An 11416-nucleotide genomic window follows, 5' to 3' on the forward strand; every position below is an offset into this window, starting at 1 on the left:
AGGATTAAACTCCTCACCTATAGAGTACAACCTTGTGCCCGTCAACAACTTATAATCACCCACTTCAACCTGCAACCCCAAGTATAGTATAGTCAGCTTGACCATTCATCATCAATACACCATATCAATTTGGGCTCCTCACAACCACATTTTCACATCCGTTCAAGTCCTACGTCATCCATTGTTGCGCTAAGCCATATTCTAACACCATAATAATGCTATCAGCATGTACATGAACGCACTAACATACTTTAAAGAAATATCACACTTAATGGCCATGTTGAACCCTCAATAGCACTCATACCTCTTCTATTGAGCTACTACTTGAAAGCCTGCAATCCTCTTTTATAGTTCCTATGTGTGTGTGTGTGTGTGTGTGTGTGTGTGTGAGAGAGAGAGAGAGAGAGAGAGAGAGAGAGAGAGAGGTGGCATCTTTCCTAGGAAAGCGTAGTGTTCAGAGAGAGAGGGAGAGAGCGATTTCAATGCTCGAATGCTGGCTTTCATAAGGGTTGAGTATGTGTGTGTGTGTGTGTGTGTGTGTGTGTGTGTGTGTGTGTGTGTGTGTGTGTGTGTGTGAGAGAGAGAGAGAGAGAGAGAGAGAGAGAGAGAGAGAGAGAGAGACCCCTTCCCGCAACACGAGGTGCCCCTAGCTCGCATGGCAACAACGGCCCATGGCAGCAACGGCCTCAACTCGAGGAGGCAAAGGCCCGACAAACGTGGCCCTGCAAACGTGGCAGTGGGTAGATGGCGCAATGCAGAGCCACAAACAAAAGAGAAGACGAAGAGAGCCTTAGATCCGGCCATGTGGATCTAAGGCTTGAGCTTTTTTTAATATATATATATATTATATATATATATATATATATATATATATATATATATATATATATATATTCAATATAGTAATCTTCTTCTTAACTTTGATTTTTATAAGCAAGCTAGTTTGAATATGTATGAGAAAATGCTTGGTTTTGCACCCCAAAATGCAATGTATGCTAAGGTGCACTTATGCCCGAAGAAAGTTAATTAAAGATAATCAAAGTTTTAGGGTTCATGGTATTTGAAGCATCACTGTTCATGGTTTGTTCTTAGTAATTTTGGGGCCAATCTATTGTTTGTGTGCATATCGCTAATCGTTTAAGTTACTGTTGGTGTTCATATCATTTAGGAATTGTTTGAATTCTTGGTATTTTCATGAAAAATGTTGTAGTCAATTTTCAGAAGAGCCACGTGTGGTACTTGATTTCACAGGGTTACCTTTGATTGGTTTAGAAGAGAGGTGCATGTGCTAGCAAGATATCTATGGCTTTCTTTTGTAACAATGTGCATAATAAGTATCTACCTTAGTGGGGAAAAAGTTGAAAATTGGTATGTGCTTTGTGATCTTCACGCCCAAAACATTATTCCTTGGAGTGCAGTGAGTGACTGATATGGACACCATGAGCATGGCCTATAAGGATTGGGCTATTTTCTATGAAGGGATTCTGATTAGAGCAAGATAGACTTTGAGGTTAGAGAGATGGATATGAGTAGCATGGGCCTCGACTATAAAGATTGGGTTTTTTTTTGTGAATGGATTCTTATTAGAGCAAGAGAGACTATGAGGTTAGAAAGATGGATATGATTGGGAGTATTGTGTGTGCATGTGTATGTGTTATTTGTTCCTGGAGACGAACGTTCACATCCTAGCCTAAGCTATAATATGGGAGCATAGAGCAAAAGAGAGCCAACCATTGTATAAGATCTGATGTACATTGCTTCTTTGCTCATTAATTAGGTAGGAGTCCACTATGTAAAATTGCATGTAGCACATGCGAAGAAGAGGTATTTAAATAATCATTTACCTGTATATTTTTAAGTATTATATGTATCTCTTATGTATGCATTTTTATAAAAAAAGTAGTCCTTATGTATGAAAATTTTCACTTTCTCAATTTTAGAACCCTTTATGGAAGTACATTTTTTTGGTAAATGTACCTAATTTATAAATCTTTTATTTTGTTCGCACGTGCTATCTTACATATTTCCTAGTGGATGCCCCGAGGGTAGTTATCCCAATATTCTTTACAAAAGAACACTTGAAGAATGCACAATTTTATTTGGCACATATAGTACTATTAAAACATCCTTTATTGTCACAATGTAATCAACAGATTCCTCACAAAAAAATGGGTCCAAAATCGAGCTCACATACTCCGGATATTTAGCTGTCTAAACTAGCCTTAGAGAAGAAGAGAGTTAGTTGATATTTTAGCATTTCCAATATGCTGGAGTGCTAGGAGCTGGCTGGAGCGCTCTGTGTGTCTATCTTGTGTCCGCGACTCCGCACTGAGATGATATCGCATGCGACAAGAGAGTGGGAGGAAGGTGTCATGGAGAGAGAGAGAGAGAGAGAGAGAGAGAGAGAGAGAGAGAGAGAGAGAGACTCGCCCCGAGTCTCTCTCTCTCTCTCTCTCTCATGCCCCCCAAATCTCTCTCTCTCTAAGGGGATGAGCACGTAGGGCAAGCAAGGGCGAGGCCCAAGCGATAGAGTATCTCCTCAACTAATGGGTTTTCAAACTAATGAGCCATATGGATTAGATTTACTTTTTCATAAGCAGCATTAAAATCGACTTTAATTCTGTTAGTCAAAGATTTTTTGAGTTCATAGCCTTAAGGCTTATATATTACTTTTCCTTTTCATTTTCTTGTTTAAGAAAGGGAACGTGAATATAATAAAAGCACGCTCTCGGGGTGACACTAGAAAGAGAAGATGAGGAGGTCACGTAGTAGCGTCATGGCCATGATGTTGGCGAGATGACGTCCTTTAGGGCTGCGTCATCGAGAATAGTGATTGGTTTGGAGAGGACTTTTTGCTTGCTGAATATTTTGAAGTCAAGGATGTTGTTGTGGGGGTTGAGACACGTATAGATGGGTTATGATTTTTCAGTTTTAAAAGTATGTGCTAGCAATTTAAAAAAAATGCATATTGATACGAATCTTAGGAGATCCTTTGAGACTGCAGGTTGCGATGCTATGGTAGGAGGGAAGAATGAAGCCAAGTGAGACACGAGCAAGGAATGGCGATGGCGGCAGGAGCAACAGGGGTTGGATTCAGTCGCAGCAAGAGTTGGAGTAAGACGCAGCAGGAGTGAGCACGGGATGGCGATAGGCGAGTAGCGATTGTGATGTTTTTTTTATTATTTAGTGGGTAACATCGTTTCAAGAAAGTGTAGTGGCTAGGCAAGGTGCACTCGACATCATGATTTGTCCTGCCTGTGCTCGATCATTGGTTTTGGAATGTGCAGATGGGATTTTAGAGCGCGCAATAGGTTTTAGGTATAGGCAAAGATTCTGCTAATAAAATAAGAACCCACCAGTATGAGCGATTAATGTAGTATGAACCCATAAGGATGAGATGAGATGGCGATAAGCGCTCTCGCTCTCTCTCTCTCTCTCTCCCCTACACACACGCGAGCAAATTATGGAAGGCCAACTGGTCAAAGAGAAGGAGAGGGAGGCTGGAGACCCGGGAGACGGGCACCCCACGCTACACACGCAGATGGGCACCCCACTCTACGTACACACGCAGATTCTCTCTCTCTCTCTCTCTCTCTCACACACACACACACACACACAGGAGTCAGAATTATTCCCCTTATGGACCTTATCCCTTTCCTCTGTACTTACACGTACATGTATGTATATATAGGTCGTGCTCCCTCATTGTACCCTCACCGCCTCTTCTGCTCCTTTTTGCACTTCACACCAGCTAGCTGTCCTTCCCTCGACTTCCATAGCTTTCTAAGCTCTCATCATATTCCGGCTCTGATCATACTACTTCTCGTTGATCAGCACAATACGATGGCTCAAAAATCAGAGACTATGCCATTGACACAAACTATTCCTCATGAGCCTCCATCTGTAGCGTCAACACCTGCCACCCATGATCATCCTGAACCTAAATTTAGTCCATCACTTGACATTCTCGAATTAATGAAGCCGCCCATGCCCAGAAGCGATCGTGAGGCCCTCGCTCTCCTCGAGAACCTTACGCAGAATGCTGACCTTGTTCAAACCGAGACACTCTCCGCCATTCTGCGCCAAAATGCGCACACTGAGTACTTGGCACGATACGGGCTTCAAGGAAGGACTGATCTCCAGAGCTTCAAATCACTCCTCCCCATGATCACCTATGAGGACCTTCAGCCATATATACAACGCATCGCTAACGGCGACTCCTCACCAATCCTCTCTGGATGCCCTATTTCTGAATTTCATACTAGGTATATCACTTTAATACATTTCCCACTTAGCTAGAGTTGGTGTGAGCAAAAACAGAGAAAACGTACACCTCACTTACCTGAGTTGGAAATGCAATAAATTCATTGTTGTTAACAATCGAAAAGCTAAGCTTAGTTTGATGCAAGTCCAGACCTTTCATTATTATATTTGCCTGTAGGACACATTTAAATATTGAATCAAGATTCATATACCACCCTCTTGATCATGAAAAAGCTATATATTAACTCTTTGATGGATTCATAATTATAGCTCAGGGACCTCAGCAGGCGAGCGCAAGTTGATTCCGACAATCCACGATGAATACGAAAGGAAAAGCATCCTCTTCAGCTTTTTCATGCCCATCATGAACCAGTAAGTGTAGCAATCGAGTTCCGATTATGGTACCTCTACTGTATTTCAGTATAAAGATGCACTTTTGCCCATTATAAGTACTCTTGCTAATTATGGATTCTCATGCTTGCAGATACGTACCTGACTTGGACAAGGGCAAAGGTATGTTCTTCTACTTCATCAAGTCAGAGGTGAAGACTCCTGGAGGCTTGCTTGCACGCCCCGTCCTCACCAGCTACTACAAGAGCCAATTGTTCACAGAGCGACCATACGATCCTTACAATGTGTATACAAGCCCTAATGAGACCATACTGTGCCCAGACTCCTTCCAAAGCATGTACTGCCAGATGCTATGTGGGCTTTTGCATCGCACCGACGTGCTGCGCATGGGTGCTATCTTTGCCTCGGGTTTTCTCCGTGCCATCCGCTTCTTGCAAGAGAATTGGCAGCAACTCTGTGCTGATATTCGCACAGGGAAGCTCAGCGATATCATCACACATGAGCCCTCGAGGCGTGCTGTCGGTAATCTTCTTACATCCATGTGTCCTAATGGGGAGAATGCCGATGAGATTGCTAGAATTTGCTCAAAATGCCAAGAAAGCTCCAGCTGGAAAGGCATCATATCACTCATCTGGCCACGAACCAAATACATCGATGTTATTGTGACAGGCGCCATGGTGCAATATATTCCGACGCTGAATATGTACAGTGGCGGATTGCCCCTTGTCTGCACCGTGTATGCATCCTCGGAATGCTACTTTGGTGTCAATCTACATCCTCTTTGCAAGCCTACTGATGTCTCATACACGATCGTCCCGAACATGGCCTATTTTGAGTTTCTACCAGTGCACAGTAGTCGTGAAGGTGGGAATAAATTTCACCAGTATAGTACGACGACGAAAGAAAAGTCCTCATCTGAGATGCTTGATGAGGACAAGCAGCTTGTGGAGCTGGTGGATGTGCAAGTAGGGTGTGAGTATGAGATTGTGGTGACTACCTATGCAGGTGAGCTCATGATCTGCTTTAGGTTATATAATTATTATCATCCTCTAATTAACCGCTAGATATTTTCTACAAAGGTACTCATCATTAGAGTTTAATTATGGTTTGATGATGTGAGTATAGGGTTGTACCGCTACAGAGTGGGAGACATCCTGCGGGTGACGGGCTTCCACAACAAGGCTCCACAGTTTGAGTTTGTGTGCCGAAAGAATGTGGCACTAAGTATAGACGTCGACAAGACTGACGAGCACACGCTGCACCGGGCCGTGGAGGCAGCGACGACGGCTCACTTGATTGGGACTCACATGAAGCTCGTCGAGTACACAAGCTACGTGGATTTGGGTACAATCCCAGCTCATTACGTGCTGTTCTGGGAGCTGGAATACAATAATACTACAACTGGTGGAGATAGAGTTAATGGGGATGAGATGAAGGCAGTGCTGGAGGAGTGCTGTTGGAGTGTGGAGGAGAAGCTGGACTCGGTGTACCGGCAAGGGCGCGTCAGTGACCGGTCAATTGGGCCGCTAGAAATCCGAGTGGTGAAGACAGGCAGCTTTGAGTTGCTGATGGACCACTGTGTCAGCTGCGGCGCCTCCATCAACCAGTACAAGACTCCGCGCTGTGTGAAAGCAGCGCCCATCATCGAACTTATGAACTGTCGGGTCATCTCCGCCTACCTCAGCCCTCGCTGCCCCACCTGGCGCCCCGCCGTCCCGCTTGCATCTTGAGGATGTGCAGGCTTCGAAGTTCTAGGTTGACACGTTGCGATTTCCATAATATTATAGGAGATAATAATATAATATTTCCCTCAAGCAATAATTGAGTTGTAACTTCACTCTTGTTACAATCTTGTATAGGCTTATATATTAGGCTATACAGTATCCTTTTCCAAACACGATTTTAAGTTTTTCTATTAAAAAATGTAGACTATTTTCTCAAATTCCGTGCAAAAGATTTCCGTTTTTCTCTTGCTTGCTCCGAATTAATTGGTTAAACTTTTCAATTTTCCAACCATTCGATTATAAGCCTACTACCACACCTAGTCGCTCCTTTCTCCCTGATTCGATAGAATCTTCGTAGATCCCTGCAGTCTAACTTCTCAGAGCGCACGGACCAAGCAAAGCCACCATGGCTATCGAACTCTGACCTTTGCAGTCGTCGCTGCTCGCTCTGAGAAAAAAAAACCCCAAGTCTCTCTAGCCTGGCCTAAATGTTGGACTCTCAGCCCCCCCCCCCCCCCCCCCCCCCCCCCCCCCCCCCCCCCCCCCTCAAAATTATTTGTATAAGTATAGTATTGCGGGGCTGCTGTTCAGCGCCGTGGTCTATACCCTGCTGGAATGAACCGAGCCTGCAGACGTGCCCACCTGGATTCAAACCTCAGCCAGCACAAACCAGCATTGTGCTCATTCATAGAGTGTGTTTAAACAGTTTTGGTGAATGAACATCACCGCGAATATTCATAGCGTGTGTTTAAACAGTTTTGGTGAATGAACATCACCGCGAATAAACCAACTTTTGATCGGTTCACCTACTAAACAGGTTGTCCCCGCGGCCACATGGCAGGCTCTCAAGGATGCCACATCCTTGAGAGTCCAATATTTAGAATGAGCTAGTCTCTCTCCGGCTGTCGACTCTCTGCTACGCCCCATGCCATAATGCCTTCCTACTCGCATTGGGATTCGCGCCCTCCGTCTGGCTTAGAGATCGTGCTTCGCTGGTGACTTGCCACTTTTCGCTCCACCCTCACCATGAAACGAAGGGAAATTCTCAAAATACCCCTCAAATTTCAAAAATTCCCAAAATGCCCTTGTATCTCTTTTGGTTGGATTGGTCGAGATTTTCTAATCTTTATTCCTTTTTGACAATTGAGATCCGTTTTGAGTGCTCAGCATGTAATTAGTCACAAATTATCTTGCAAACAAGAGCATTTCCATCCTATGAAAAGCTACAACTTTTTTATCCTTGGAGAGATTTGATCAGAAAATTTGAAGGGCATTTTGGGAATTTGTGACAAAATATTGGAGGCGTTATGAGAATTTTTGAAATTTGCGGGGTATTTTAGGAATTTCCACAAATTAGAAGGGTATTTTGACAATTTTCCTAAAACGAATGGGTTCGTATACTCAATCCCAGGTTTTCCTTTTCCTTTTCTTATGGCCTAAGGGATGAGGTATCCGGAAAGATAATCGGTTCACTTTGCTTCCGTTAGGAAGAATCTTCGCAGATCCCATCTCTCACTTAGCTCCTAGTAGCACTCTCATCCACTCGCCTCCAAGCAGCACCCTCGTGGTCTCTCAACTCCATGCTCCTCTGACCAGCACCCTTGTGCACCTACCCCCACACACCCCTTGTGCTTGATGCCCATCTGTAGATAAAGACAAAGTTAAGATCAAGATGCGAAGGTGGGGAGTATGTGTTTCTCGCAATTCTTTTATGCTTATCCATAAAAAAGACCTATGAATCCAGTACCTGGGGGCAATGTTTCCATTGATGCTATTCCATACAATTGAAACATATTTTTTGCAATTTGGCTTTCTGAAAGTCGACTCTGGAAAGTCTTCTCTTTGCCACGCTTGGTGGAGCCTGGTTCGATGACTGCCACATGTGTAGATACTGTAGCCTGTGGGATGCATGAGATGATCAACTCCGTAAAGTGATCCACCTTTGTTTAGACGCGAACTGCCAATTTTGAAAACCGTTCTTCAAACTTTTGAAAGTCACATCTTGTGACGTATTCTTTATCGTCGATTAAATTACTAGTATCCTCCAAAATGTCAAGCACACTTTGAGGAGGAGGAGTAGATGCTCGTGAAGGAAGTTTAAAGTTTTTAAAAAAAGATTCTCGAAAAGTTTCGTATCCAAAAAATTGAATGAGGAATCCATGACGGGTTTGTGTGGTGCTAGAAAATAAAGGGAAGAATACCTGGATATCAAAAATCTTCTAGCCGTATGATGTATCGACATCTCCAATAATTAGCCGTGCTAATTAGAGCTGGAATTTTAATTCAAAGAAGGAAGATTGCTGACAAAATCTAGCCATGCTTGAACGTGGGAAGAATTGAACCCAAATCCCAAGACATTCTTGGATCCGTGGTTGTCCAGTTAGCAAGCCGTTACAATCGGAATGTGCTCCGACGAGCTTCCCGTTGAACAATTTCCAAGTAGCATTTCTTAAAGACTTCGAAAGTGGAAGCCAAAACTTGGCAACTGTAGAAAACTGGCTTGCCGACGATGTGCCAAATAGTTGCCAAGAGTCGGCTTGCCAAGATTCGGTACCTTGCCAAAACCTCCCGAACCAAATCCTTCGAAAACGTAGTGTAGAAGCCCGTGGACACTTTCCCTTATTGTAAAAAATTCCTTGCCCTAAGGCCAAAGGCCCTTGGGCACTTGGATGTGAAAGAAAAACACCCACATCATGGCTATGGCGCAGTAGGCGGTAGGATGCTCCCCGGTGTGAGCGATTGTGTCGAGAACTCCTGCTCTCGATCTCGCGCACTTGTCAACCCCACCCATGCAGTGTTTGGAGTTGGTCGACAACTCATCTCCCCTCGCCTTAAGAGGCTCTGCACACGGGCTTCCCCCCTTCGTCCTCCTCGACTTCTCTCCCACCTTGCAAGAGAGGAGCTCCACAGCCCTTTGCATGCACATGCAAAAGCATGAGAGGACCACGCCTACCTTGGGCTATTTTTAACTCTGATACCAATATGAAGCCCAAGGAACTGCCTTGGCTATATTTACCGCCCAACCTCCCTTATATAGCCCCTGGCTACTGAATCCCGTGTTCCACATTGGCAGTTGGCCACCTACTGGCGCAGGTTTGTAACCTCCCCTGGGTATGCCCTTGGCATGGCAACAACCTACCTAAATCATATGGAATCTCTCTCTCTCTCTCTCTCTCTCTCTCTCTCTCTCTTCCAAATGTTTGTTTGATTATATCAAATCAACACTAAGTGGAAACGATAGGTAGGAAGCATGGCCTACTTCTAAGGCATGCACAAGGCTATGACGTGTGAAAACATGCTCAACATGTGAACCGATCGTATAGAATGCCAAAACCGGAAGAGATTCCTCCTTAGGAATGAATGACTTCTATCAACAAAGAGATCCACCATAGTAATAAGCTACAAATACACATGATATATCCTCACACTCCCGATTGAGAATCCAAAAGAAAGGCATTGCACATGGACTATGTGTGAAAGACCAATCATCAAAAGAAATAAAACCTACATTTTCTACTTGATGACCGTTCTCCAATTGCTCTAACCAAATGGCCTAGCATATTAAAGACGTGAAACTCCACATTTGATGAGCCAATAGGAAATACACAAATTTATGCGTACTAGTTTCTATAGGTGTTCAAAAAACGTAGCAAAAAACCATTGGAAATATGTCTTTACTTCATGGGGCTATCACCAAAGGTGAGAGCGCCCCACCATAACTTGCTAGAGAAACACTTTTCTTTGTGAATGAATTTTCGGACGTTGAAAAGAAGTTCCCACCACCAAAAGAAGTGACCAGTTTTGCATTCTCCAAACTTTGCTGATTGCATTTGCAAGGCATTGTTTGTCTTGTACTAAACAATGATATACATCATTTATAGATGCATGTGACCATCATTTCTTTCTATGTACAAACTAATCATCCCAAGAATGCATAGATTCAATAGGATAGAGTTTCCCCAAAGCTTGGACATTTTCTTGCACGTGTGTCCAAAGAAATTGATAACCTATGAGACCAAGTCTATGATTCACACAACAAAAAGAAAACATTCAAAAGCTTCTAGGAATCAATGCGTTAGATGGGCACATTATACCCAATCTAGCCATGTGATTGATGCCGTCTATAAGAGGAATTATTTGGCCAAGAAATAACACAAGATGTTGCCAAGACTTCACCAAGAAAAGAATTTTCTTCTCAACAAGAATCTAAAGGTGTGAAGTGAATCTAAGTACTTTCCATGACTTGACCAAATGACCCAAAAGTGGTGAAGATGAAACATGTAGAGATTGTGAAGCATTCAAATAATTCCACCATGTGCAATACCCATGTTATTAAGGAGTCAAATTTCCATATCAATCCATGGCGCAGAATCAATCCACATAGCTTAAACGTGGGTGCATGAATAGGTGGCTCGGCTTTAATCAGTTGAAAGTTGCTTTTGGAAGCTTAAAATTGAGGGGGTACGAAACTGGTGTTATGGGCAAGAATTGTTTGAATTAAATAATCATGTGGAGGATACAAAATCTTAATAATCGTTTGGAGGATTCAAAAACCCGTGTGGAGCCCACGATAGACGTTTGTTTAGTCGAATGTTTGCATGATTGTACTTCTCCATATCTCTGTGCCTTTCTTCTTCTGCTCCTTTTTTAGTTCACTCTACAGCCCCCTGTGCACGCTTCTTATCCTTCGCTATGGATAGCGACCTAAGAAAGAGCCCAAGGAATGCAGCCCGACAAGTCTCCCCCATAAAGACCCAACATTCTCCCACGAAGGTATGTCACCTCTCTCTGTCTCTCTCTGTGATGTGTACAGCGGACTTGTATGTGTAGTAGAGTATTGAGGTGTGGATATATTGAGTAGTGAATATGGATTTATTCTTTTCAAAGACAGAAGTTATATCCTCCTCCCAAAATCAGCCGCTTTGTTCACCCCAAGGATGTGGAGGTGCCATTAAAGGCATTCTACACGACAAAGGAGAATTTTCACAGGGAATATGGGTTAAGTTTTGAAGGGAAAGATGTTAGGAAGTAGATAGATGTAGATGTGCCCATATCCGATTGGATGAAAGTTTTCACCT

At 43.4% G+C, this 11416-nt stretch overlaps 1 protein-coding gene across 1 annotated transcript; it reads left to right on the top strand.

Moving 5' to 3' along the window:
* The first annotated feature begins 3750 nt into the window (after nucleotides 1-3750).
* On the top strand, nucleotides 3751-6549 carry LOC147425569 (indole-3-acetic acid-amido synthetase GH3.5-like). Its single transcript, XM_086499579.1, has 4 exons — nucleotides 3751-4265; nucleotides 4534-4635; nucleotides 4748-5619; nucleotides 5740-6549. The coding sequence occupies exons 1-4, from the start codon at nucleotides 3844-3846 to the stop codon at nucleotides 6342-6344; spliced, it is 2001 nt and encodes a 666-aa protein (XP_086355705.1). The 5' UTR covers nucleotides 3751-3843; the 3' UTR covers nucleotides 6345-6549.
* Nucleotides 6550-11416: the final 4867 nt, after the last annotated feature.

This window comes from Adiantum capillus-veneris, chromosome 25, assembly GCF_014529385.1.
Source record: "Adiantum capillus-veneris isolate H3 chromosome 25, ASM1452938v2, whole genome shotgun sequence".
NCBI lineage: Eukaryota > Viridiplantae > Streptophyta > Polypodiopsida > Polypodiales > Pteridaceae > Adiantum > Adiantum capillus-veneris.

What these genes read in the sequence shown, in the direction of transcription:
- LOC147425569 (XM_086499579.1), top strand. Translation starts at nt 3,844, where the DNA reads ATGGCTCAAAAATCAGAGACTATGCCATTGACACAAACTATTCCTCAT. An exon ending in ATTTCTGAATTTCATACTAG is followed by an intron (nt 4,266 to 4,533) that starts GTATATCACTTT and finishes TCATAATTATAG; the next exon opens with CTCAGGGACCTCAGCAGGCG. An exon ending in TGTGGTGACTACCTATGCAG is followed by an intron (nt 5,620 to 5,739) that starts GTGAGCTCATGA and finishes ATGTGAGTATAG; the next exon opens with GGTTGTACCGCTACAGAGTG.